Source organism: Ciconia boyciana, chromosome 2, assembly GCF_034638445.1.
Source record: "Ciconia boyciana chromosome 2, ASM3463844v1, whole genome shotgun sequence".
In the NCBI taxonomy this organism is placed as follows: Eukaryota; Metazoa; Chordata; class Aves; order Ciconiiformes; family Ciconiidae; genus Ciconia; species Ciconia boyciana.
Window position 1 is genome coordinate 82,312,351 of NC_132935.1, and position 27,741 is coordinate 82,340,091.

Consider the following 27,741-nt stretch of genomic DNA (forward strand, 5'->3'; position numbering starts at 1 on the left):
GAAAAGCTGTATGCCATTAATCCTCTTTAAGAATCTGTTTCATTTTTTTAATGATATGCGTGTTCATCATTTTCTTTCCATTGTAGCTATGTCTTACAGGAATTAGTGGAGACAGAGCGAGATTATGTACGAGATCTGGGCTACGTAGTTGAGGTATGATGTTTTTCATTCTCTTGATTTTTCTTTTTTTTCTTCCCCTCTTTTTTTTTTTTTTTTAATGTGGTACTGACCAGCTGTGTAGCTTGAACCTCACAGTTTTTTCAAAACAGAACACAGGAAGAAACTGAAAATGTTGAATGTTTGCATTCTGAGTTTTCCTTCCTGTAGGATTTTAACATATTAGAATTATTGCATCAGATCGCATTTCTTTTTTTTTCCTGTTATCGTGTGCACCTTATTGTTCTTCTGAAGAGTGTAGTTAGTAATTTTTTTAAGATCACTACCTCTGGCCTCTGATATATTAGACTAGATGGTTTTATTTAGCACAACTAAATTCAAAAAAGCATTGTAACTCAGCAGGTAGAGGAACTATCCTGGATTTGAAAGACTTGCTTCCTCTCCTACTGATAGGCTTCTCTTAGACTTCCTAGTTTCCCCTTCTGTAAAATGAGATAACATCACACATCTCCCTTCAGTCTTCAGCTACCAACAAAATGCATTTGGAAGAGTAGAGAGAATGAGCATGACTGAATTTCAGCCTAACAAGGTTCAATTCTTAAACTCTGTTTTAAAGGGAGGGAGGGAAAGAAAGATTGGCATTGTGATGGTCTTTTTACAGTATTTAAAGGGTGTATTAGAAGGCTATGAACAGATGTATTTTTGTAACTAACAAAATAATTCCTGATTAAAATGCTAGACATCAAAACATAAACTTTGCAAACTAAACCCAAACTTGGCTAATTAGGAATAGAAGTATTAGGAAAAAATAAAAGGAATAGACTTGCATGAATATTACAAAATTTAAAAACACTCCCAGCTCTAACTATGTGATAGAATTGTACAGTGAGATGAGTGTATATATACACCAAAAAAGAGAAGATGGGACTATGGGAAAATGTAGAAGGAACTTTATTGCAGCCAGAATGCCTGCTAATAGAATTGACGTTCAATTTTTTTGGTGTTTGGTTTGCTAATACCGCAAGTAGTAGTCTATGCAGTGCAGTCCCATATGCAGTGCAGCTGCTTTCTTTCTCAGCGCACTTTGGTGTAGCGTTAGGGTGGCTGACTGAAGAAACACTGAGCAAAGGAGTGCAGAAGCCAGTTCAGTGTTTTGGTTTGTTCTTGTGTCCCAAGCAAGCTGTTGTCATGGGCAATTTGGAAAGCTTCTGGGACAAGGGGAATTAAAAGCTAGCTCACTTTTTTTAAGTTAAAATGTTCACAGTGAATTTCCTTGGACTGTTGCAGGGTTATATGGCACTTATGAAGGAAGATGGTGTACCTGATGACATGAAAGGCAAAGACAAGATTGTATTTGGAAACATTCACCAGATTTATGACTGGCACAGAGAGTATGTATTAACTTGAAAACCACCTGCTGAATTCTACCTAAAAATACTAGATTGACTTTAAGAAATTTTTTTTTCCTCAAATATTCATATACAAGGTAAATACAGTTGGTCTTGTGCTTTGAGTTGTAGATACTGTAGATGCAGCTTACAAATGTTGGTATGAAGATTTGCTTTAAACAAGGATGCTTATATATACCAAGTGCTTCAACTGAGAATCTATAGTATGGATAGTATTATGTACAGGAGTTTGTACATTGTTTGAGGCTTTGTTTTCAAAAATGTTTTCTCTAAGAATACAGTCTAAAGAATTTATTTGGGTCAGCATGGCAATATGAGCACCTCAGGCACTCAGGCTAGGAAGGAGAAAAGTTTCAATCAATATATGAAATTAAAGAATTTTATTAACAAACACCAGTATTTTTTCATCTTGGCATGGATTCAGTGTGTCCTTTTGGAAATGTGTATTAAGATATTACACTGTTAACATTGTCATTTTGGACTTGCATTAATATCCAAAGCTGCTGATAGGGGACACAAAGTGGACCTTGCAGTAAGACCACTTTACCTTGCAATCACCTGTTGCTATAGTGTGTGCTATCAGAATAAAAGTGCTTATTCTGTTTATGTTCAGCTTCTTTTTAGGAGAGTTGGAGAAGTGCCTTGAAGATCCAGAAAAGCTGGGATCCCTGTTTGTTAAGCACGTAAGTGCAAAGGTTGTCTTTGGTAAACCCCTGTTCTTGCTACTGACCAACATTTGTGATTATTCTATGGTACAACACAGTTAAAAAAGTGCTGTAAAATATTCCTCACTGTAAGAGGTGGAGAGATCGGTTATAAGAGCTTATAAATAGACTAAGTATCTATTTTTTGTTCCCAATATCTTTCTGTGGAGAGGAAATATGAATGTGGACCCTGTTTCTCAGTTCAGTTCCAGTTCTGTGTGAGAAAATTGTCATTTCATATGACCAGATACACCTGTCTTCTAATCCCAGGTATCCATGCAGTACCATGGAACATAGGAACCAAAAATAGGAAAGCACTTCATTTTTCTTACTGGTTTCAGTGCATTCTAGTTCTGTATCCTTTCCCTTTCTGAGAATCACAGCAGTGACTGAGATTCCTCCCTCTTCACTTGAGGGAGGAACTGAGAGTGCCAGAAGTTCGTGATGTTTAATTTTAGTCCAACACAGTACCCTTTATAGCTTTATACAAGTCCCTGTTTTTCCACTTTTCACTTATTTATTAAAAGGAATGACCATGTGATACATGTGGATATTATAACACTTCGGAAGGAAATTGGATGAACTAGTTATCTAGAAACTAGATATCAAAATTCAGGACACGTCAGACATGCCACTAATCAGTCATTTTGGCGTCTCTGTATAGAAATACCATTTAATATGGTATTTCATCAAGATACTCCAAATCACGCAAGACAGCAGAAGGGAAACTTGCCTGCTAAATATGATCGTTTGCACAAGTGTGCAAAGACTGAAGACAGACTGGATTAAAGCAGATTTAATGGGTTTCAGATTTTCCCTGCAGTCTGTGTTTGAAGTCAATACCAGGGTAGCAAAAGAGCACCAAACATTAATGGAACAGTAACACTGGAAACCAGGCCTAATTCCCGGACTAATGATGAGAATGAGCTGTTTCATTTCTGAGGGATTATTATTATTTAAAAAAACAACCCAAACAAAACAAAAAAAACCAACCCAGGCATGGGAAGAGGGGAGAATTCTGGCGCTGGTAAAATGGGAAGCCTGAAGGGAGCGACTCTCCCTGTTTCTGATCGCTGTTTTACTTTCTCCTGGTATATTTGTAACTGAGTTGTCTTTGAAAGGCACCCTTACCACTCCAGATGGAAAGGCAAGCTGTGATGCTATTACAACATCCTCTAGCAAAACCCTGACTATCAGCTAGAACATGACGATTCAGTTCCTCCTCTTAACCTCTGTTCTGTGTCCTTTTCAATCTCCATCTTACTTCTTCCTTTTTGGCTTTCCGTTTGTCTTCAATGGTCAGTACTCCATAAGTCTCTGAGCAGCAAAACCTCTAACGGCAAACCAATCCTAGCAAAACGGTAAGGAAGGTCTTGGAGTAGGTAACAGGCACATATGGTATGTCTGTGTTTCTTAACCAGCAAGGTTGGTAATCAAGAATTAATCTTAAAGGCTGAAGTTATGCTCTCTCTCTTTTTCTTTGTTGCTTTGGTGTTAAAAGCACATGCACAAAATACAGAATCAGAGTTAAAAAAATACTAGCACCACCATTTCCAGGCTACATCACCTAAATCTCCATTCAAACTCCAGTAGGACAGCTAATACTAAATAGACGACTGAGAGGTTTCTCCTAATGGCTCTGTACAGCTAAACAGGAGGAGGTCATTATTCTAATATATTAGAATAATAATCTGATTATTAAAATCAAATTAAAGATATGATATTTCAAAGGCTCCATCCATTGCTCTTGCTAAAAGAAAAAGATAACCATTTTCCTACTTAATTTTATTGTGGGACCTGCTGAGCTATCATCTCTAAACAACTGTTGTTCAGGAATATTCATAACTGTGGCAATTTTCTGACTTGTGTTGCCTTTCTAAAATCATCATGATATGCACAAATAAATGTGTTTTCAGGTCTGTAATTTCTGTGTATGTACCTGCTTCTTTCCCTCAAAAGGACCTTTTTAAGTTCATACTTTTGAACAGCTGTACTTATTAAAATAATACTCTATTTCAATCTGGCATGCTTTTTTCTTGATGTTGATGATGTATCATTCTGTATCTTTGTTCTTCTAGGAGAGAAGGTTGCACATGTACATAGTTTACTGCCAAAACAAACCAAAGTCTGAGCACATTGTCTCAGAATACATTGATACGTTTTTTGAGGTAAGTTTGAGAGAGGATATATGCAAGGTGAAGGGTGCGTACAAATCATAAGCGTTATCTTATCTGTTGACCAAAAAAAAAAAAAATGGCAACACATATTGTTGTTACTGTTTTAAATTATAATTTCTTGCCACTTCTGTTCTGATTTCTCAAGTCTGATACAGGCTCCTAGAGATGTATTAATCTCTAGGGGAAGAAAACTAAAGTTTAGGTATAAGATATTAATTAATCAGTAGAGTCTCATCCTTACTAGCCCTAGCCCAGGCAGTTAACAGTGCATATTATATGAAGTGGCAATTTTGGATGAGCAAAGATCACTGTCAAAAATAGACTATATACAACCTATGATTGAAAAATTACATGTCACTATACAGTCGTTTCAAAAAAAGATATGGAAGATGCTTGGAGGGGGGAATGCTTTGGAAACAAAGCTGATACAGATAAGGGGAAGGACTCTAGCTTTTGCTAACTGAAGATTAGGTTCTGCTCTGACTTTTGCCAATTTCTGCTCTGATAGCCATTAATAGTGATATATCCTGCTGTGTTTCTAACTCAGCAAAACAGAACAAAGTTTTTTCTAATGGAACGAACAAAAAGTGTTTCTTTTACAACCCTCAGGATCTAAAGCAACGCCTGGGCCACAGACTTCAGCTCACGGACTTGCTAATAAAACCTGTGCAGAGAATTATGAAATACCAGCTGTTACTAAAGGTAAAGTGGTGCTGAGATGAATGATTCAATATATGTGTTAACAGATATGTTTTCTTTTTTAAAAATCACTGATATTTTCTACCCTCCTCCCAAACAGAACCCAGATTTGTGAGCGATGTAATATTATTTTCTGAGCATATACAGATAGTTATAAAAATTGCAGTAAATAGCTTGGGCAGAATTTTGTGGGTTTTTTTTAACAGTTAAAGACCAAATGAACTCAAGTCAGTGACATGGAAATGTTTAGAATTGGTACCAATGTCATATGAAGTGGACAGGGGTCTCCCAACTGTTTTCAGATGTAAATGTGATATGAGTTGTTGGGACTCATCCCAACTTTTCCAACTACATCTGCAACCATTTTAATATCACATCAATGTTTACTGAAGAGCAAGCCTTTGTATCACAGAGGTCATTGCCTTAATACATGTTCTTGCATGATCTAAATCAAAAATAGTGAATAAATCTTAAAAAATAAGAGGGGGGAAAGCACTGCAGCAGAAGCTTTAAAAAGAAAACTTTTCTATGTGTCTTCTGCGGTCTGGCATTCTCTGATAGAGGATAGCAAATGCAGATTTTGAAGATTTCTTGTTGCTGATTAATGGAAAAAGAACTCATATTATTGGTTTTTCTTTTTCCAGGACTTCCTCAAATATTCTAAAAAAGCTAACCTTGACACAACAGAACTAGAGGTACTTGAGACATTTTCTCTTAGTGATTTGAATGCTCTTTAAACTTCTACTTGTTTTGACATAGAGTTGCTTTTCTTTCCTGATCTTCTTGAGAATGTGATTATGATAAGTGTTTACTTTTCACATTTCTGTTCTAAAGCAACCATAGCAAATGAAACAAAATTTTATCCTGCTAACTCATTTGGAAAATAAAGCTTTGACTTTTTATTTGTCTTGAACAGAGAGCTGTAGAGGTCATGTGTATAGTACCAAAACGGTGTAATGACATGATGAATGTTGGCCGCCTGCAAGGATTTGATGTAAGTTGGCTGGGGTTTTGCTTACAGTTTTTGTCAGGTTCTCCAGGAATTAACCATTAATGTTGTGGGGAGAGCTGGGGGGGGAGAAATGAGGTAGGGTGCTCTCTCACTATCTGGTTAGCTGGTGCAAAAAGCAGTGAATGAAAAATCAAGTCTTAGCCCTGCCAAGGACTTCTTCCTGGGAAGCTTTACCTGTTGTGTCAGTCACACTAGGTAAGTCCTTCTGCAAAATCTAGGAAGCGCTGGTGTTATTACAGTTCCCTTATTGACTTGCAAAATAGTGAAGTAATCAGTTATCAGCAGGTGAGCAGACCTGACTTCAGCAGTGTAGGCAAAGGAGGAGTTGCTAAGGTCAGTGAAGTACCTGAGGCAACTGTAGCCCTTCTCCTTGTTTTGCTAAGTCTAGAAGAGATGGAAATTGTCTATTGATGCAGTATGCATCAACCAGGGTATAGTCACATGCTCTACTTGCAAAGCCCTTTCTGCTCTGTCATGCAGGGAATGAACTCGAATTCTTCCCCTTTTCAGCACCCTGGAAGACATTAGAAGAATATGAGTTCCTGTGTTGGGGGTGGCAGGGAAGGAGTTATTGAGACTAGAGAGATGAAAGCCTCAGCGTTACTAAGCCTCAAACTGCAGTATGAATTGAAAAGGGTGGGGTGGATTTGGGGGGGTTTTTTTCTTGATGATGTTTGGGTTTTGAGAAAGGGCATAAAAATGTCTTGTGTATAAGAGGATTAATGAATATATAATGGTCAGTGACACTCAGAAATTGGGAGATATACAAAGCTATTTTGGCATGAGCATCTGCTCAAAAAGGTTGATTGGGGAAAGAAATCAAGAACTGCACTAAGTGTGTTTCTGCTTGCCTCTGTGTTTAGGGTAAAATTGTAGCCCAGGGTAAGCTCCTGCTGCAGGACACATTCTTGGTTACAGACCAGGACACGGGACTTCTGCCACGCTGCAAGGAGAGACGGGTCTTCCTGTTTGAGCAGATTGTCATTTTCAGTGAGCTGCTAGATAAAAAGAAAGGTTTCTCCATGCCCGGATTCTTGTTTAAAAACAGTATCAAGGTAACTGTTGTGTGTGAGTCTTTGTGTCCCCTGCACAAACTCTGCTAAGGTAACAGTTTCTGATTCAGTGTGGAGTCACCAGTGACACATAGATGTGCAATCATAAAGCATAGTGAGGTGTTGGTCATTTCCTGAAATTACTTCCTACTGAATTTCTGCTCGCTCTGATGATAAATGAAAATCTTTGGATCCCAGCACTCTGATGCTTCCCATGTGAAGCATACCAAAACTGGTGTTCTTATACAAAGCTGGACAAGCATTCACAAAGGGTTTAGTCTTCAGCTCTGTGCTGTGAGTACACCACATTGCAAAGGCATTGCAAATAAAGATGATAACTCTACATATCCCCTCTTTTGAGTTTCAGCTGAAATTAGTTCAAATGTGTAGGTAACATATGTCTAAGAAGGCAGCACTACTTACAGGTCAGCTCTTCTACAAGCAAATCCCTCAAACAAAAAGTGTTTGCTCCTGCTTCAAGCCTTCTCTGAAACAAAAACTGTTGATATTAGTGCCCACCAGCCCTCCTGGTGAAGCATTTTGTGTGGACTCTACTTCTGTTAATTCGCCTCGGTGCTTTCCCTGCCAGCTGACCATCCTGTTCAGCGCTGGCTGGACAGCCCATTCCAAGGCATTGCTGTCTCTGCAGCAGAAGCCTTCAGTGTGGGCCAGTGGTAGAGCTCCACAGCGGGCTCAGCATTTTAAATAACATGAAGGGAGAGTGAGCGCTGATGGAGAACATTGGGCTGTACTGACCAGTTGGAGATTGTTCAGGCACAGTGTGCCAGTAAGCTGTACACTAATCTTTAGTTTACTGTAATCCTTCATTTTGTGGTATTATTTTACTGAAGGAAAGAACGGTCATCATTTGACGATCTGACTCTGAGCTCCTAAGAAAGAGATTTTAGAGGTATGTTTCTCATAAAATACGTGAAGGAAATTCTCTCTTTTTTGTTTTTTGTTTTGTTTTGTTTTCATGAAGGTGAGTTGCCTTTCCCTGGAGGAAAATGTGGACAGCGATCCATGTAAATTTGCACTAACATCAAGAACGGGCGATGTCACAGAGACCTTTATTTTGCATTCTGCCAGTCCAGGAGTCCGCCAGTTATGGATCCACGAAATTAACCAAATTTTGGAAAACCAGCGCAACTTTTTAAATGGTAAATGATTTCCTCTCACTGAAAGTTCATAATTGAATGACTTCTCTCTCATCTGTTGTTTCTTGGCTTTGAAATGTTTTGCAAGTTTCCTTTTTCCTGAGCTAATACGGAACAGTTGGGGCATATGTGCCACATTTCTGCTTCAGAACAGATGCTAGCATTTATTATAAGAGTGGTAGTCTGAATTTACATGGTGTTCTCTTGGTGAAATTTTCCAAATGTTTTGTAGGAGTGACTCAAGATTGGCACCATCCATTGAGGTGGAGAGCTTGTGTACCCCTTTTAATCAAATGCAAGCCTTTAAAGGTTAAACTCAAGTGGCATTTTAAGCATCTATTCAGAATATGTTTTGCTTGTGTTTTTTGGTGGCCATTGTTGTCACATCTTACTGTGGCAACAACATTCAGATTCTGCAGGAGAAAAGTAGAAGATGGTAGTGTCTGCTGTGACACTAGAAGGTTCTTGCTGTATTTTTGTATCCATCAGTTGTTGCCTCAATCTAGATATTTTTTTTTTTAGAGTTGTAATGGATGGAACAATGAGCTGAGAATTTGGAGTGTGACCTGTTTTTTTCCCAGGTTGGCTGCTGACTGGCAATGTGATCCTAGAGGAAAACATTTCTCCCTGGTTTCAGATTTTTCATCTTTAATAGAGGTACCTATAGCAGGTCATGAAGGTGTGATATAGGAAAGTGAATTGAGATCTACAGCATGACCAGCATTGCTAAGGGAATCTTTCTTATTTGAACAGCACTCCCCCTTTGCCAGTAAACATGGCTGTTTTAAATTTTCTGTTCCATTTCCTGCCTTCCTGTCCCTGATCGCCTTCCCTCCCTTCCCCATTGCAGCCTTGACGTCCCCAATCGAGTACCAGAGGAACCACAGCAGTGGTGGAGGCGGCAGTGGGAGCAGCAGCGGTAACAGCAGCGGCCCCAGCAGCTGTAGTGGCATCCCCAGCTCCAGCCGTAGCCGGCCGTCCCGGATCCCCCAGCCTGTCAGACACCATTCCCCAGTCCTGGTCTCCTCTGCAGCCTCGGCCCAAGCAGAGGCAGACAAGATGTCAGGTATGTCCATTCACAATCTCTCCCTGCCACACTACACCACCTCCTTAGAAACTGGCCTGACCCAGCCAGACAGGCACCCTCCCAATGCAGAACCGGACGGTCCTCAGAGAGAAGCTGAGCAGATTCCCAAGATGAAAGTTATTGACAGTCCCAGGAAGACAGCGGGAAACATTTCTGGCTCAGCTGACGGAGCCCAGAAAGACTCACGTGGAAGCTCAGAGGACAGTCGCTCAAGAAACAGCATAGGATCACTGACGCTCGGGAAGCAAAGGCCAGGAGCCATCTCACCAATGAACTCTCCTCTCTCCACGACTTTCCCTTCTCCTTTTGGCAAAGAAACCTTTCCACCCAGCAGCCCCCTGCAGAAGGGCTCCTTTTGGAGCTCCATCCCAGCATCCCCTGCCAGCCGCCCTGGCTCCTTCACTTTCCCTGGGGACAATGACTCCCTCCAGCGGCAGGTCCACCGCCACTCTTCACACAGCAAGGACACAGACCGCATGAGCACATGCTCCTCGACCAGCGAGCAGTCAGTTCACTCCACCCAGAGTAATGGGGTAAGAGCGGAGCACCTCTGTCCTGCGAGCTCTTCTAAAACCTTCCCGTGCTCCCTTTCTGTGCGTTGCCATCACTCTCCGTACTAACTTCTGGCTCTCCAGTGCTGTACTGCTCTGAAATAATCAACTGTTTGAATATCTTCTGCACATTAAAAAAACAAAATTACCTACCTCTCTGTGTATGTATACGTACAAACATGGATATGTATACAGACACAAAGCAACTGCTAACATTAGATGCAATTTCTGCCTCTGCTGAAAACATAGATCACTAGGCTGATACTTACTAACTTGCTCTCCTTGCTTTTTTTCATCTCTAATTTGAAGGCACATAATTAACATGCTGAAGCGTGGCAGCCAGAGCACCTTGGGGTATGCACTGCGGCCGGCACTTAAATCTGACTTCAAGATTTTGGCAGATTGCCTTGGGGCTTTTTTTCCCTTTCACACACAAATCCGCCACCATTGTCCTGTTGAGTTTTAACTTCGTGGAGACATCTACAGTACGTTCTCTGGGCTGCTTGATTTTTATTTTTCATTAATTTATTTCCCCTCCCTCTCCTTTCAGCCTTAGTTGATGTACAACATTCTCTTTTTAAATCCTGTGTCTGGGTCAAGGAAGCTTCCTGCAATCCACTCAAAATAGGCCAACAAAACCTAGCTAAAATAATCCTTCTTCTACTACAACCAAAACAAATAGCGGCTCCACTTGTCTTTTCTGCTTTGTAAGAAGAACTGGTTTGGGGCATCTGGAGATTCAACCTTTTAGTATGCACTTGGTGTGTTTGTGCGGAAAGCTGGGGTATCAACAGAATCCACATTCTCTGTAATAATGTCCACCAGGAAACGCAACACAGCAATCACAGGGGCATGTGCAATATAAACCAAAAATTTCAAGGCACTTGCCATGGATGTGGTAGGCAGGCTATGGTGCCTTTCTTTTTAAACTCACATTTGATTTTCTCTCACTAAGTGTTGTGTTCACGAATGTTTGTTCTTCCACTCTCTCACAAATCGTATGCAGTACCAATTTTGCAAATCACCTAACTTGCTGGACCTTTTTAAAATGCATGCATTTCTTTATAGAACTCTAACACACAGAGCTTTCTTGACTTCTTAGTTCTTACACTTACTTTTGTAATAGCTTCAGAAGAAAAAATTATGCTTTGCATGTATTGTATTTTTATCCCAATATTGTTTCAGCTTTTCATTTGGTTTAGGTCTGTCTTGTGTTTCTCTTCAGTCTAGCAAATCGTGATGATAATATAATATCTGGAATAATTGGAGTATTTTGCAATGACTACACAGCATGTGAATCAAGATGGTGGTACTTTTTATATGCAGAGAAGACTTGCATAGTATTAATTGATGTCTTTCCATTAAAAAAGAGAGAGGGAGAGACAGGATGGCACTGAGTTTCCAAAACATTTGAATTTTGATACTGTCTTGGCAAAGACACCATTGCTTGGGTTTTTTATCTTACTGTAAAATGTAGTAGCTGAATGCATGCCTTCTGCTTCACAATCGTGTTTCTTTTAGTTTGATAATTGAGATGGGTCATAATTCTTCATTTATAACCTCATTTCTAGACCATACTTTAGCAGGATTTCACACCACATTCAACAGGCTAGAGAAAATGGGTTGTGAAGGTTTATTTTGATTTAACCATTTGTGTGTGTGTATTTACATGCATATATGGTTAAGGTTGGTTAGTTACAGAAAAGTTACTTCTAAAAAGAAGAAAAAGGAATTGGTTTTGCTAGTATTTCAGGAATATGGGAGGAATTTTTTATATTTTGATTGTAAATCCTACTCTAATCACATAATTGAGGTCAGTGATGGCCAGCAGAACTTGCAGTAGAAAAACATTAACTGTGCAAGAATAATTACTTCCTTGCAAGGCAAAAGAAAAGGCTATCTTTCTGTGGTGAGAATAAGTTCTGATATAAGCACATTCACAAGAACGTTTGTCACTTAGTAGTTACCAGACACTTGTTTATTTAACAGATTTCTCTGTCCTTGTTGAAAATAAAGATTCAGGCTTTAATATGATCCTTTAAGACTTAACTATTAAAAAAATGTTATGTTACAGGAAGGTTAGTCCTGCAGTTATACAAATTCTGCTGCATGCTAAGAAACAGTATGTTCAGGAATAGTGTGTGGGGCAAGGTTTGGGGCTTAGGTTGGTTTTGCTACTTCAGCCTTCCCTTCCTCTCCTCCTGTAAGTCTCACTGAAGGAGTTAAACCAGCTTTCTCTGAATAGAGTTGTTTTTCATCTAGCTAAAAGAATCTAGCAAGTTGTAATCTTAACTTAAACAATGACTGAAAATGAGACTGGTTTTTTGGTTCTACTATTCCCAGTTTGCCTGAATCGTGGAAGGGGCTTGCTAATAAAAAAGACCACGCAGACAGTCCTCTAAGCCAGATAAAATGAGTTCTCTCACTGGAAATACAGCATTTGGAATTAAACATAAATATCCTTTAGTAGAGGTACAATCCAGGGTGAGATCTTTCTCTGTGGTAGCATTTACTTCATCATCCTAATAGGGAAAAAAGACAGAATGGACTTGACTCACCCAGTTGAATAAAATAGTTCAGCTAGAATAAAATGTACAGACTCACTAGAAACCCAAGCATCAATGTGCTGCACATGCTATGGATGAGTAATCTGAGCCTATTCCTTTCCAAATGTCTTGGTTTCTCAGTAGACTAGCCAGCCAAAACACTCCTGGGGAATCACAGGCACCAAGAGATGGAGTGGCTTCTTCAAGGCCATTAGCAGGTTGGAAGAGAACATGGTTTTCTGGGCTCTCAGTGTACCATGCTGTCCACCGACCCCTGCTGTGTCTCCTCAACACTGAGGGGAGAAATACTTGACAGTTTTGAGAAAAAACAGTGACACTGTTTTAATCCTGTGTGCCAAGCTTTCCACTCACTGCTAGCATGTATGTGGTGCTAACACGTGGTTATGCTATAAGTAGTCACCATAAGCCATAAGTAGTCACCAGCTACAGCTGGGTACTGATTTCCTTCTTCAACTCTACTACTACTAAGCAATAGTGAGCCCTCACTGGTAGTGAACTGAAACAGTTTGAAGTAAGAACAGAGAGAAAAGAGGCACACACACATACACACCTCATGCCACATCATTAATAGGCCATCCACTTTGTTTTTAATTTGTTTCAAGAAGGAAATAACTTATTTCAGGGAATAGGTTGCATAGGCTGATAATAGATTTCACACTTCCATTTACTAAACCTCAGATGAGAAATGCATGCAAATGGGCAAAATAAGTCTTACTTTTAAAAAATAATAATTTCGAGTGGATTCATGTCCAGGAGAAGGCTTTTTGTTTTGAAAAGTAGCATGGCTTTTAATGTACACCAGATCAGCCATAATTAGCTTTCTGCAAATGCTTGGTGAAGAAACAAACAAAATTCACAAACACTAGTTGAAAGTGTATGATAAATAGCTAACAACACTCAGCTATCATAGTAATTAATCAGTTAGGAGTGAGATTTCCAGCTTTATTCTGATAGTTCACTGGGCCTATTTTGTCCAAGAAATGAATAATTTCTTGTTTCAGTAATTTACCTCATCCTATGCTTATTTCAGTAATTTATCTCATGCTACGTTTAAAGGAGCAAACCTGATCATACAGATTTAACCAGGGACAAGCCTTGAGGTTTTGAGAGATACTGCCAAAAGCCTGTTTTGTTCTTTTGAGCCTTGTCATGTTTTGTGTGCAGAAGGCTGGTGTCTGAGATCTGACAAATAGTGCTAGGAAAGACTCTATATATTTTTTGTTGTTGGAATTTCTGGTCTTTATGAGGTAAAGTCTTGACCTGTTACGATTTTGAAACTGCACCTGTAAGACCATGAAAAACTGTCCTATGTGCTGTACTGTAGTTTTGTTGCCTGATAAAGATGCAAGGTTCAGTGTCTGAGCTTGAAAGGAAGACCAGTTGAGATCTATGTGTAAACTGACTCTTAGTTAAAGGAAGTAATCTTGAGTAAAAGTAATGGGAATAAATTTCTGCAGCAGCTGTACATGAAGGTAGTCAAAGATCAAACTAGTCTGCACAAGACAAATAGACACAGGCAGCTCTAAAAGAGAAATCGTAGCTCTCTGACTACAGCTTATGTGGATCATGCAGGTAATGGTTGTAACGTCACAGGCCAAGAACAGCCTGTCGTCTTCATGAACTTTAAACTTGATTCTTTTTTCTCCCCCTCTTTGTGCTTCCAATTGACACTTGCAGAGTGAAAGTAGCAGCAGTAGCAATATCTCCACCATGCTGGTGACACACGATTACACGGCAGTGAAGGAGGATGAGATAAATGTCTACCAAGGAGAGGTCGTGCAGATTCTAGCCAGCAATCAACAGAACATGTTTTTGGTGTTCAGAGCCGCCACTGATCAGTGCCCCGCAGCTGAGGGCTGGATTCCCGGCTATGTCTTGGGGCATACCAGTGCAGTCATCATTGACAACCCTGATGGAACCATCAAGTGAGTGCCTGGGTGTGTGTAGAAGGGAAGGAGGAAGAAAAATTTCCAATTTAGACAAGGCTTTGAACCTTTTAAACCAAAAGTTGATGTTATCTTTGAGAAATAAACGAACATGAAGCAGAATGAGTACTTGAGGGGACCCTTAGCAAACTTCAAAATATAAGAAAGAACCCAGAAGCACATATTCCTTATTAAAAAACTGTAGTAGGGCAATCTTCTGCGAAAAGGTGATGAAATAATACCTGATTTAAGAGCAACAATAGTTACTGGTTTATTTAATAGAATGAGTTGTCAGGCTAGGCTCCTTTGTTTAGGAAAAGAGTCATAAATGTCTGTTTCAAGTGAAATGAGATTTCAGAGTTCCTAGATCTCCTCTTTGAGCCACAAACATACTGAAAGTGTCTGGTTGTGCTAGGAAGATCTCTCTCAAATCTGCAATGGGAGAAATAATATCAAAGTTCTTAGCAGTAAAGCTTTATGTAAAGCTTCTATAGGCTGTATTTGATACAGATTTCGTACTGATCATTGCTCAGTTTGATTGACAGTTTGTATTTTCATACAGAAAGTTTACCATTCCAGCAACAATTTAAAGAAATACTGAACTACAGACTAATCTTACTAGCTTGCTTACAGTTTTAACCAAGGGTAGCATCCCTTATGGAATACTTAATTTATTTCATTTCAGTATACTTTAATACAATTAAATAACATTTCAACATACTTTTCCAAATCTATTTGAGACTAGAGAGTATAACACATAACTTAGAGTTGAAAAAAAATTGATCAAAGTTTAATGTTCTGTATTCAGGAAGTCAACATCTTGGCACACAGCACTCCGTTTAAGGAAGAAATCTGAGAAAAAAGATAAAGACGGCAAAAGGGAAGGCAAGCTAGAAAATGGTTACCGCAAATCCCGAGAAGGACTTGCCAACAAGGTTTCTGTAAAGGTAAATGTTACAAAGATGTAGTAGTTTCCAAAAGGAGCTGTGTTGGGATTTCTTTAAAAGTAACTTTTGTCAGAAATTCACATGAAGGAATTGGAGGCAACAGTAGTTTTAACGGACAGTGTTTGCCAAATCTGAAAATGGGAAGATATAATCTTTGAGCCTGCAAGCGTGATATAGCATAAGGATACTGCAGAAAGAGCAGAGTGGTGCAGAAATTCTGGTGTTCAGATGTTTCTTGGATCTTTGTGGATACAGCTAACTTTGAACCATCCCTGTACTTTGTTTTCTACCATTCTTTAATTTCTTATGATGTTATAAGGACATTAATTCTTTAATTTCTCCTTTCTAGCTTCTCAACCCCAATTACATTTATGATGGTAAGTTGCTTTAATTTTTAAAAGTCCTAGTAAATATAATTTGATTAAAACATGATTTACTTTGTTTAAATTTGCTTGACATGAATTACATCAGGAACTGAGTGTTTTCTATCAAAATATACATAGGCTCTTTTTGGATAAGGGAGACAGTTAATGAAATACGTCATATTTATTTTTTAAGATGCAAGGAACACATTTTTCTTCCCAAGTCCAAAACAACATAAAATGCAAGGACCATATGACATGTTCAGAAAGATTTGCACTCTACTGCATTTGTATGGAGACTGTATGGAAGTTGGGCCTTGCTGAATTTGCAAAATAACAAGGGCAGGAATTGGAGACCACCTGCTTCATTTTTAACCTTGCACCCTAGGGAACATTCAGGACCTGTCCAGTGCAGAGGCTGATCAGGACGAAGATAGTGGCCCTCTGGGGTCAGAGCCTAACTGGGTTTTTATCTTAATAAACAGAACCAAACTTTTTGAGTTTCACCTGTATGCAAAAAGGGAAACCACTACAGTGCCCCAGTGGATGAGTGAGGTGTTTTGTGTTCCCTTTTGCAAACTTAGCTGGATATAAAGATAGCCTGGCTGAGCACATCCTTAAATACTTTTCACTGTAGGGTTTCCTCAGCTTGCCATAAACAGGGTGTTTGGTTCACCATGGTAGGCTTCAGGGTTAACCGTGACATAGCAGTAGTGTTGTGTCCAAGTTCACGCAGAGAAAAATTCACTAGCTCTGCGGACCCCCAGCAAGTGGCCTAACCATGGATGTGCTCCAAGGGTAGATACACCTTGGAAATGTAAAGTACTATACTACTTTGTCTAATAGAAAAGAGTGCAAGGAATAGAAAAGCAAATTGGTTAACTTCAGTTGACCTAATGCCATTTATTTTTTTTCCAGTTCCCCCAGAGTTTATAATACCATTGAGTGAGGTAACATGTGAGACAGGAGAAACCATCGTGCTTAGGTGTAAAGTCTGTGGTCGCCCCAAGGCTTCAGTTACTTGGAAAGGTCCTGATCATAACACACTGAGCAATGACGGTCATCACAGCATTTCGTACAGGTACAGTAATTTGTGTAATGTTCAACAGGAACTGCAGAAACTTATATTTTCTATTCGCACCCTTGGTGCAGGATAGCTTTTGGCTTTGAGGCATAACGATAGGATTGTCCTCAGACAGAAATATGTCACAGCTGGGATTTTCTGGAAATGTGTAACTTCCATGTATTGCTGGGGTACCCAAATGTCATATTCAGTTGATTTTTAAAAACAAAAGAAAATTCAGCTGGTACTTCTGATTAGCTATTGCAGAAGCCATTGTGGTTCCATCACGCTGACCTAGTGCTTGAACCAGAACAGTATGTTGCGACATGCCAGTGCTGTGACATGCCATCTGCAAATCCCTTATTTCCATTAGTACCATACCATCATTTTTGAGGCAAATGACTGCTTTCAGATAACGCTACAGTATTTTGCAAAGAAAAGTCTCTGGTTCCTACTGACATGGCAGTGTCGCTGTCTTCATTGTTGAAGCACCGAAGTTAAGTTTTTTGTCTGTTTTTAGCTTTGCTATGATAGAACTTAACAGACTAACTGGGAACTCAAACACCTGATTAATAAGAGAAATTGCTGTATTTTGGAACGTGAAACTGCATGTTAGAAAAGTTTGGGGTTTTTTTTTCTGAAAATGCATTCTTTTATATACATAAAATGTTGTTTAATGAGTAACTTCAGTGTGAAGAAATGTCTTATTTATGAATTACGCTTTCCGTTCAGAATTAGGGGGTTTTTTGTGAAAACTTTCCTCATTAGTAGATAGAAGAGTATGTCATTTTCTTAGAGGTTGTGTGGTATAGCCCAGCTTACCTGCAAACTTGATGGCATGTTATACTGTTCTTTTTTTACCTCCTGCTGCCACTCTTTTTTCCTTTCACTGGGTATAATTTTTTTTTTATGGGAGACAGGCATTGTGGCAGCTCTGCTACTGCATCCAGGACCATTGTGAGAGATAAGAGTTAGATTCACTAGGTTTAATTCACTGTGATCCATTACTGTTACAGAATTATATTCAGTAAATCATGTTGGCTGTGGCTGACAGATTTTTAGAAATAATAATCATGAAATGTTCTTTGAGCTGTGGGAGGGGGTTCATCTTCCTATGTTCCTAAAATTTACATTCATTTTTTTCCCTGAAATTAAATCGTGTGATGAAGACCATGACAAATAGTTTTTGATTCAGTCAGTCAAATGACTTGCAGTAACTGGGATGAATCCAAAGGAAAGTAATAAGAATGATAGAAAATCTTGAAAATATGCCCTGTTGTGAAGGAGTAACACAAAGTTAGGGTTGTTTTGAGCCTAGAGGTGAAAAGTGTAGGGAGGACTTGCCAAGTATTCACATTTGTAAGAGACTTCTGCAAATAGAATTATCTGCTGTTCATGTCCATGGTAGATGGTCAAAAAAGTACTAGACATGAAGTACACAGAGGAACAGTTAAGTACATATTTAAAGACAAACCATCAAACAAAAAGGGTGCTTGAGCAGTGAGAAAGATTAAGGAAGAGTCTGCAGAATCTTTCTCCTATGGTCTTACATAGCTTATTGCTGTCTCTGCCCTGGAGACATTCCATCCTCATTCTCCCAGATTCTGAGGTCTCCAAAGTTGTGGTGAGGTGTGCCTTTTGTATTGAAGGTGTAGCCCTCTCTTACAAGGGATGAATGCTCTGAAAGTACAAATGTTAGATCAGCTTCTATATGCTGGGAGTCAGGGATGGAAATTAACCTTTCAGAAAGAACAGTGATGGATGGTTGTCTCGATACAGCTTCTCATAATTGGAAGGAAGTCGAGGAAGCAGGAAGAAACGGGGGAAGCATTTGATTTTTCAAACACAATGGAGCCTAGGACGTGCTGAGACAGAGTGTTAGTGAGGATGTTTTTCTAATAGTCTGTAGGATATTCCAAGATACTTGATGGACATAAAGTGCTCAAATTCTGGTAGACGCTTCTGAAGTGGCAGGGACAGGGTTTGTCCAGAGAGAGATAGGGGCTGGAGAATAAGAAATATTAACAGTATCAATCTAACTTTGTCTGATTTCCATAACTTAAGGTCTGTAAAATTAATATAAAGTTAATGGATGCCATTGTGTTTCCCAGTGACTTAGGAGAGGCTTCACTGAAAATCATTGGCGTCACTGCAGAAGACGATGGTATCTATACATGTATAGCTGCAAACGATATGGGTTCGGTTTCATCTTCTGCCAGTCTACGAGTTTTAGGTAGGCCTGTCTCTTTGGTTTTTTTTTTAATCTAATTACATTCAAAGTGTCTGGTACCCATAGTACAGGAAAAAGAAAACCCTGGCTCTTTGGCATCCCTCTGTTAAAGCAGTATTATAATAAACATTTTCACCTGTGTTATATTACTTGTTTCAGCAGGAATAGGTGGACTTTTAGGATATAACTAATTAGAGGTTCATACAGACAAGATGCCTACACAGTACTGTCAATATTCATTTACCTTGCGTGTCAATACTAGTTCAAATGTAGTATGATAAAATAATATTTTATCATCTGCATTCTTAGTTTAGTCTCAACGAAAGCTACTATGCCAACATGTATAATTTCTAAAGTGTACAGATAAGAAAAGAGGAGCATTGCTCTGTATTTTAATATGTTCCTTTGCTTGAATTGTAAAGCCACAGTGTTCAGGAGAACGTATAACTATTTCTTGTCTTTGCGTCATGGATCTACGCTTAAATTACATTATTTCAGTACCTGGAGTGAGGCAACCTGAATGTTTGTGAGAGAATGAAAAGGAAATCAGCAAAGATGAAAAATGCCTGTGTTTTGGAGGCAAACAGCAAAGGAAAAAAAAGTGGTCTTTACTTGATGTGTTTGATGGCATAAGTGATAAGTTTCAGTGTGTGCTTGTACATTCAGTTATTCTTCTCTTAAGTGTTCTGGATACTCCATTTTTAGAAATATGGAAAACACTGAGACAGGATAGCAGGCTTTCTTACATGCAGTTTATAACAATTGATGCTATCTGGGTCCTTTAATCTATTGAGAGGCCATATATTTATCCATTGGTGAGAATTAATTAATAGATTTTAGGTGGAATGGCTCTGTCTCAAATTGACTCATATAAAAGAAAATAAGATATGAAGTGCTGCATTCTCTCTTTGTGCGTCTGTCCCAGCTGATATGGGGACTTGTATAGTTGTCCCAAACCTCTCCAAAATATGTTTTTTCTTCCCTTTTTTTCCAAAAAACTTTGCCATTTTCCTGGAATGTTGAAACCAGACTGTGAAAGATGTGTCCCTTCTAAAACTTCATCTGAAATTTTTGGGGGTTTATAATCAGTGCTGCCACTTTGAGCTCAGCTTGTTGGCAGCCACAGTAAGTGCCTTACTGCCAACATATTGAGGTGGTGATTATTCCCAGCACTTCCTGCTAACTGACCCAAGACAGCCAGTAGTTAGCCCTAGGATGCGTATGTTGCAATATATATAAGAGGCAGAAAAAAAAATTTTGGTCTTTACACTAATGTTTCCTGAAAAATAGAGCTTTTTTTTTCAGGTAGCTGCTACGCTGTCTGATCACTTTTTTTTTTTCCCAGTGGCAGGTGTATTGTTGATAATGAGACATAATGTAAAATACCTATTCTTGTTGCTGTTTCCTCCTTCAGTTTGCCAAGGTTACTCATTCCTGTACAGACAGTTCCCACTGCACCTGAATTAGTTCCACTATAGAATTTGTTTTGCTGCATTGGCCGGGCTGCTTTGGCATGTAATCCAGTTCATCTTGCTGCCACCGTGTGTCATATGGGGATTAACAGGACGGGGTGATTCCACTGATAGTGTATCAGCCAAGGAAACTTTCTAGTCAGGGGAGTAAAAAGCTTTTGATGGACAAGAACCAGTGTGAAACTGTGTGTTTTAAGGAACTGGTGTAATAAGTGTCCTTCCTACACCAGTACAGAAGCCCAAAACCATGATTTGGCCAGAATCAGAGTCACAGAAGTCTTGTAGACTAAACTACTGTCTTTCAGCCACAGACCTTGGTCTTACTGACCTTGTCCAAAAGTAAGCGTTCACTTTTCAATCAAAACTAAACCAGAATTTGTCATGTCTTGGTTACTCTGCAACTAGACTTCAGAAGACAGGCGGCTGTGTTTCCCTAGCCCTTCTACTCAGCTCTACCAATACTTTTACAAAGTTCTGGCCCCAGTTTTTCTGCAGCCATCCTACCCATCATTTCCCCAGTCCATTAGAGCAAAATGAAAACTCTAAGGCTGTATCACAAAGTAAGGTTTCAACATCAGTCTATGAAGTCTTTTTCAGTCCATTGGACTTGAAGGACTTGCCATTTGATTGCAGTCAATTCTTGTGCATTATCTCCTCCAGAATACTCTTTACCTTTTGTTGCTGTAGTACTCTTTATAAACCATCAATAAAGTAGTTAATTACAGAAATCATTTTCTTTCTGAGCTGCAAGAGGATGGACAATATGAGGCCGTGAGTTTCTTTTTAATATGCACACACTCAGCTTCAAGCGAAAGATGATAGGGGCCAGTCTGACTGAGGCAAATTGCTACTGAAATTTATTCCCAAACAATATGAAGTCCAAATATTTCTCCTTTTGCAAACATCTGAAATAACCATTGGTTATAATGACAACAATTCTGAGGAGGATCTGACGATATTAAATGTTGGCCATACTGTCTTTCTCTCTCTTTCTCTCTTTTTTTTTTCCTTTTTTTTCTTTTTTTTCCCCCTTTTCTTTTTTTTTTTTTTTTTTTTCCTTCTAGGTCCTGGAAGTGATGGAATCATGGTAATCTGGAAAGACAACTTTGATTCCCTTTACAGTGAAGTGGCTGAGCTTGGCAGGTGCGTTCTGTATGCTGATCTCCAAAGTTGTCTATGTCAAAATATGAACTTCTCATTCAAAAAATTAAATTATCTTTGAAAATACTTATCATATGAGCCCAAGAGGCCAGAATTACATCAGATTAAATAGAGATGAAGAAGAGAAAATCTTACCAGCACTAGATGGCACTGCATAAACAGAACGTATTTAGGCTGAAGTGGTATCATACCTTAAGGGATGTGTGTTTTTCAAATACTTTGGAAGGCTACATAGTCTTTTTTTTTTTTTTTAAACATGCCTTACAGTGACTGACACTGCTTCTGTAGTGAAGCTCTCCTAAACCTTTTTATTTAGGGTATGAAAATTACAGACAGAAAAGTATGAAAATGAGCAAAATGCAAAATAAGTCACATAGAATATTCATTTCTCCAGCTTAATTATGACCTTTGAAAGCTGGGTGCTACTCTGACTTGAGTTCTCTGCAAGTGTGATAAAACAGACCTCTGTCAGAAGCTAATTATTTATACAGACACATTTTATAGAAGATGCATGTACTTAAAACTCTTCTTTATGTCCAGAAACTACTCTGTAAGGTTAGCTTATTAGACATCTAAAATTAGATCTCTCTCAGGATATCTTTCAAGGTAAAAGTATGTCCTTAGTGCATCTCAGTTAATTCTTTCCTTCCAATATTGTATTCCAGGGGCAGATTTTCTGTCGTTAAGAAGTGTGACCAGAAGGGAACCAAGCGAGCAGTAGCCACTAAGTTTGTGAATAAGAAGTTGATGAAGCGAGACCAGGTTACCCATGAACTTGGAGTCATGCAGAATCTCCAGCATCCCCAGCTCATTGGCCTTCTCGATACCTTTGAGACCTCCACCAACTACATACTAGTGTTAGAAATGTGTGTGGACCATAATGTTATCTGTAAAATACAACCTGTGCAGCTGACTTTCTGGGTCTTTTATAGTGGTTTATGAATAAGGAACTTCAAGGTTTCACAGAAGTTTGAAGACACCTAAATAAAAGATTGCAGGGGTCTAATGCTGTTATTAAAACATTGAGTTTAATAATATACTCAGAAGGAAATAAGTTGATACATTAAACTGATATGTAGGTGATTATCTTAGTCTGAAGGTCCAGAAATTATTTTATGTCAAGCCATTATACAAGTGAATTAGGAATATTGTGATCTGGTAGCTTGATATCAAATCTCCTCTTCATGCACGAGTCCTCTGTCTTCTAGGTGCTGCAGGCTATGGTTATTCCTGTAGTTTATGGCAGGACATATCTGGTCTTTCAAGTCTGGCTAAAATTACAATATTTCTTCCTTTCTTTCTTTGCCTTCACCCTCTGCTCCCACTTCAGAATTGTAGGTGCAGGTCAACTGTAAGTGACATAGAACATTTTCACAGATGATCAAGCCAAACATCAGAAACGGTGATTACTTGATGCAGTTGTAGTTTTTAAGAGACACTTGCCTTAAGCATTTTTTAATATAACTTTCAAAATGTATGTTTTCCTTTCAGTTCTGATATCTGAATTAAAATAAAATATAACCCTTGTAATTCCAATAGGGCTGACCAGGGTCGCCTTCTAGACTATGTCGTGCGATGGGGAAACCTCACAGAAGGGAAGATCAGACTCTACCTGGGAGAGATTCTGGAAGCTGTGCAGTATCTTCACAACTGCAGAATAGCACATTTGGACCTAAAGGTGAGGAGTGAATGGGATTCCTGGTAGTGTGTGCCATTGCAGGCATGAAACCCTCCCTCTTCTAGGAAACTGGCAGATTGGAGCATAGAACTGTGAATTGCTTTGAGACTGTATGAAGAAGGGTATGGGGTGGTGCTCCATCCCCAAATGCTTTAGATCACTCATAGCCAGCAAAGCAGAAACTTTGAATTCCCTGTGCTTTCTCCTTAAAGCTTGCTGGCCACATGTGTTCCTTTTTGCTGGAAATAATTGCTGATAGGAACAGTTTTGTTTGATTATTTTTTATTTATTTATTTTCTGAGGAACTTGCAGCAGAAATCCATTTCTTTCTCAAGAAGCGTAGAGTTTGTTGTGAAAGAGACTGCTTTTCCTCTGTTCCTGCAAATCTGTTTCTCATCATTGCACTTTGAGGGTTGTAGTATCTGTGTGAATCGTCCCTGTTGGTCCTCTGTTCTGCCCTGTGAATTTTACTTGAGCCACAAGGATTTGATGCATTCTGGTAGGAAAAGCTATATAAGAAGGTCTTAAGGTGAATATTAATTACAAACTTATTCTTTATACTCTTATTTTCAACCTGTATTTGAATAATAAGGAATTTTGGCATTGAAAAGTCATCTTTGTAGGCAGGGTCTCTTTAGAAAAAAGGGGTCATGGTGAGAAAAAGCAAAAAGAGATGGCATCTTCCCTCCACATACTTCTGTTTTCCAAGCAGAAACAGTCTGGTCTGTGTATCATGGAGACCCAACATTTAAAGTTTTCTAGTGCTCTGTGGAGTTCACCAGTCCTTTTTGCAGTCTTAAAAACTAGTTGTAGGTAAGTCACTCTTATTTTGCTAAGATCACAGGCACAGCAGCAGTAGCTTCAGAAATAAAACCATAAAAATAATTCCACTTTCAGCTCACCAATCGTGGGGCAGTTCTTTTGAAGCCATGTGCATCCAACAGGATCTGCTGCTGCTATAGTGTCATTAACAGTGTTTGACTTCCATCTGTACAGCTGCATTACATTAAAGAATCACCAAGTAAAGCTGAATTCTTTTGAAAGCATCATGAAAATTCTGACAGGGTCTCCCAATCTTTAAATGCCAGGGTTTTGTCGTAAAGCAAATAGAGCAGTTGCTTTATTCACCCTCTATTTGTAATTGCTGTTCCTTAAGCTTAAGTTCTCAAACACAGGTTCCTGGGAAACTTTGCAAAGCTGTTATTGTGAACATCTGTAGTATTATCTGGCAGAACTATATTTCCTGCAAAAATTATAGTGCCAGCAGCTGAAACACATTCGTTGCATACTGTAGTTGGCAAGAGACTGCCTGCTGGTTGGTCGGGGGGAAGCCTTGGTAGGACTGCCTAGGAGCTTTGCAGAGCTGGCCTTCGGCAGTAATCCTCATAGCTTGTAGCTGTTTGTTATGTTCTTGAGCTGACAGCACTGGCTGGGAAACAGTAATGTTGGAGCGTTAAACGTGTGTTAGACTGACTTGAAAAGACATTTTAACTTTTGCTTTTATGTTTTCTAGCCTGAAAATATTTTGGTGGACCAGAGTTCCACTAAGCCAACAATAAAACTGGCTGACTTTGGAGACGCAGTCCAGCTCAATACCATGTATTATATCCACCAGTTACTTGGAAACCCAGAGTTTGCAGCTCCTGAAATTATTCTTGGAAATCCTGTTTCCCTCACTTCAGATGTTTGGAGCATTGGAGTGCTCACATATGTCCTTCTTAGTGGCGTCTCTCCTTTCCTGGATGAAAGTGTAGAGGAAACTTGCCTGAATATTTGCCGCTTAGACTTTAGTTTCCCAGATGACTACTTCAAAGGAGTTAGCCAGAAGGCCAAAGATTTTGTATGCTTCCTACTTCAGGATGACCCAGCTAAGCGTCCCTCGGCTGCACTGGCCCTCCAGGAGCAATGGCTGCAGCTGGGGAATAGCAAAAGCGCTGACAGCATTGACATATCCAGACTGACTTCGTTCATTGAGCGGCGAAAACACCAGAATGATGTTCGACCCATCCGTAGCATTAAAAACTTCTTACAGAGCAGGCTCTTGCCAAGAGTTTGACCTTGCTTGAAGTTCTCTCTCATTCTCTTTCACCTGCCAATCAATCAGACTGGAGATGGACTCCTCCTGCCAATCAATCAGACTGGAGATAGACTCCTCCCGCCAATCAGCTGTTGACTTGAATTTTGAGGAAAGCAAACCCCGAGCCAACCAGCTGCTAGCGAATGTTCGTGTGCAAACGCATTCCAGGGGGACCCGCGCGGGGTGGCACGGGGGACTGGCAATGCAGACTTCACTGGGGTGGAGGACGATAGCACTGTACTCTGCAAAAAGCAGTCACGCGCGATACAGTAACAGTATTTTATTCAGGTTTCTGCAAAAAAAATAAAAATAGTTTTTTTAATAAACAAGAGTTGAATTTTGCAAGTGAACTTAACTACCGTTTTCAAGATTTATTCAAGGAAGAAATGCCTATGTTCAAAGCCCTGGTGTTAAACAAAAATGAAATCATGCCTGGAGAAGACTCACCAAAATGGCTGCCCATTGATACGGCCTCCATTTATAACATCTGGTTTTCACTCAGTCCTAGAGCTTTCCAGTTGCCTCGCCTGTATGTATCTCACGTAGCAGTGCACTGAGATCAGACTCTGCTTTTAAGTGCATCCAACCTCAAAGTTTTTGCATACAAATAGAATGAATCGTTTTGCTCTGATAAAATGTAGGCCTTACTTGTATATAGACTGTTACCTGCCTTCGGTCTGTAATTTTTTTTTTTTTTGTCCCCTCCCCTTATCCTTTTTCCCTCTTCTTCCTAAATGATGGTATACCACTGTGCGGGTCTTCAGTTTGGGTCAGTACTCACTGTCCCCTTAGAAAATGACTTCGGGTTGGTACCCAGCTTGCCAACCCGATTGTCAAGCAGTATACAGCAGGATGAGATACTGTAAATGCACTCATTTGGGATTTTGTTTTCTTTCATATCATGTGCAATGTTGTGGCTTTAACATTTTATGCAACTATTTATGAGGACCTCTGTTGTAACTGTAATAAATATATAGAAAAAGCACATACTTAGTACGGCGAGCTTTATGGTTTTGTTTGTGTGTTTGGGGTTTCTGGGTGGGCAGGGGCGGGTGTGTTGTACCACACTGTCATTATTAGTTTAAGATGAGGGTTAGCGTAGAATTTAGTCAAGACTAGACAGTTTTAAGGATTGTTCAAAAAAAAAAGAGAGAGAGAGATTCGTATCCCAAATCTCAAACTGGTTAAGAAGTAGGGTGACACTTTTTAAAATTTATTATTATATTCAAAATGCCAAAGTCTGACTTTCCCAAAATCAGTCTCAACACTTACTACTTTTTAGAATTTTCAGATCTGTGTTTACTTCTTTCTGTGAAATGAACAAATGAATTTCGTGCTCTTTGGTGAAGAATACATTCAGAAAGTAGTGGTCAGATGAGGAGAATCTGATACGTAATGTAATTGTCTTAGTAACTGTTTTTAAGGTTGAAGTAATATTAACGTGAGCTATTTAAAAAGACAGAGATGGTTTTCTGTGCATCACTGAGTTCATATGGGTGTGTTGTCATCTATGTTTGTGTGAAATGCCGTGTTTAAAGAAACCAAGCCGACATCCCACAATAGTTAGATATATGGGTCTTAAGCCATAACCTAGCTTGGGTTAGTTTTGAGCTTTGCGGCTTCCACTGTATTCTATTTATTCCTTTTTTGGTTTTGGGGGTTTTTTTGTAAAGTTGTACAGAAACTTTTTAAAAGAAAACAACTGACTTCAAAACTGGATGTGTATTCGTACCAACCTCATATCATTATGTTTGTGTATTATTTTCCTTTATTGTTTTAGTTAAATTTTTGCTTTATTTTGCATGTATATTTCTTTGTACAGTGACGTTACATGTTTACACAGTATGACGTGATGTAAATATTTTATTTTGCCATCAGTTATTTTGAAAAAAATTAAACATATTTGACATATTTGTCTGATCTCTTGCTTTAAGAAGTTTGAAAGTTTAGGTTTGGTTATATTTTAATTGGGCTCTGTATTTAAAAAGAAAAAAGTACATTATTTTAATGCCATAAAATTCATTTTAAATTGCAATGATGTATCTTTCATGCCTTACAAAATAATATTTGCCTTTGCTCTAAGTGTTGAGTGCTTTGTAGTGTCATGATTGCTTTTATATAAAACATGCATAACTCTCTGTGGAAATTCATTATCGTCTTTATTAGCTAGTAAATTTTGACCAGCAGAGTTTTCTACCAGATGTTCCCAGTTAAAGACCGAAGGATCATATTTCAGTTTAATATTAAACTGAGGAACAGATTTCCCACATCTTTTAGGCAATCCAGATTCATTA

At 39.0% G+C, this 27,741-nt stretch overlaps 1 protein-coding gene across 7 annotated transcripts in view; it reads left to right on the plus strand.

Annotated features, from left to right (window-relative positions):
* The window catches only part of TRIO (trio Rho guanine nucleotide exchange factor), a 258,860-nt gene extending 231,313 nt beyond the window's left edge, over positions 1–27,547 (plus strand). For 2 of the 7 annotated variants that reach the window (XM_072853100.1, XM_072853101.1), the window contains 19 exons: positions 87–153; positions 1,405–1,508; positions 2,140–2,209; positions 4,309–4,398; positions 5,017–5,109; positions 5,751–5,801; positions 6,023–6,100; positions 6,982–7,173; positions 8,153–8,330; positions 9,178–9,947; positions 14,210–14,457; positions 15,266–15,404; positions 15,754–15,781; positions 16,685–16,847; positions 18,941–19,062; positions 21,596–21,674; positions 22,358–22,558; positions 23,232–23,370; positions 24,884–27,547. In XM_072853100.1, the coding sequence (XP_072709201.1) occupies positions 87–153; positions 1,405–1,508; positions 2,140–2,209; positions 4,309–4,398; positions 5,017–5,109; positions 5,751–5,801; positions 6,023–6,100; positions 6,982–7,173; positions 8,153–8,330; positions 9,178–9,947; positions 14,210–14,457; positions 15,266–15,404; positions 15,754–15,781; positions 16,685–16,847; positions 18,941–19,062; positions 21,596–21,674; positions 22,358–22,558; positions 23,232–23,370; positions 24,884–25,426 (3,355 nt within the window). In that variant the 3' untranslated portion in view covers positions 25,427–27,547. The other 5 variants (XM_072853102.1, XM_072853104.1, XM_072853103.1 and 2 more) reach the window with 5 other exon arrangements.
* The last annotated feature ends 194 nt before the right edge of the window (positions 27,548–27,741 follow it).